Source organism: Gavialis gangeticus, unplaced genomic scaffold, assembly GCF_001723915.1.
Source record: "Gavialis gangeticus isolate Ggan-Ray unplaced genomic scaffold, GavGan_comp1, whole genome shotgun sequence".
NCBI classification, from domain to species: Eukaryota; Metazoa; Chordata; order Crocodylia; family Gavialidae; genus Gavialis; species Gavialis gangeticus.
Genome location: NW_017729031.1, coordinates 118,972,478 through 118,973,146, shown reverse-complemented (window position 1 = coordinate 118,973,146; position 669 = coordinate 118,972,478). Strand labels below are relative to the sequence as shown.

The 669-nt window shown below is 42.0% G+C and overlaps 1 protein-coding gene across 2 annotated transcripts in view; it reads left to right on the top strand.

Annotated features, from left to right (window-relative positions):
• Positions 1-669, top strand: part of KPNB1 (karyopherin subunit beta 1) — a 41,177-nt gene that overhangs the window by 25,885 nt on the left and 14,623 nt on the right. For both annotated transcript variants that reach the window (XM_019523694.1, XM_019523693.1), the window contains one exon: positions 57-201. In XM_019523694.1, coding sequence (XP_019379239.1) covers positions 57-201 — 145 coding nt within the window. The remainder of the gene's footprint in view (positions 1-56; positions 202-669) is intronic.

The window sequence follows — 669 nt, the reverse complement described above, 5'->3', positions numbered from 1 at the left end:
ATTTTTTTTTTTTTTTTTTTTTTTTTTTTCCCCCCCCCCTCCTCACCCAAACTTAGAATGTTCTCCGGAAAGTGCAGCATCAAGATGCTTTGCAGATCTCTGACGTGGTTATGGCTTCTCTGTTGAGAATGTTCCAGAGCACGGCTGGATCAGGGGGTGTGCAAGAGGATGCCTTGATGGCAGTCAGCACCCTTGTGGAAGGTCAGTATTTCAGTGCAGGGCCTGTGAACATCATAGGAAAAGCTTGGAGTGACGCAGTATTTCAATTTTGTGGTTAGTGCTGTAGAATCTTAGTTGCTTCTAACTTCACTGCTTAGCAAAGACTGTTATGTATTGAGGTTTTTTAAAACGCAGACTTTGTTGTGTTGTTTTGGGCATAAGTCTTTCACACCTGTAAAGTTTGAGACCTAGCTGTTTGAATCAGAGGATGGCTTGATTGCCATAGATAATCTGTCTTCCTATAGAGCACGTAGATACTGCTCAACATCTGAATATACAGTGTTCTCAGAAATGCACTTTATACAGTGTGTGGCACAGTGGGCTGGGCTGCATCACAATGCAGATAATACTTTGTCTTGTGGGTTCACATTTGCTGTTGCCTGCTACAGCTGATTTGTGTTGGTTTTGTCAGTAGCTGACTTCTTCTATTTGTGTGTGTGACTTTTTTTT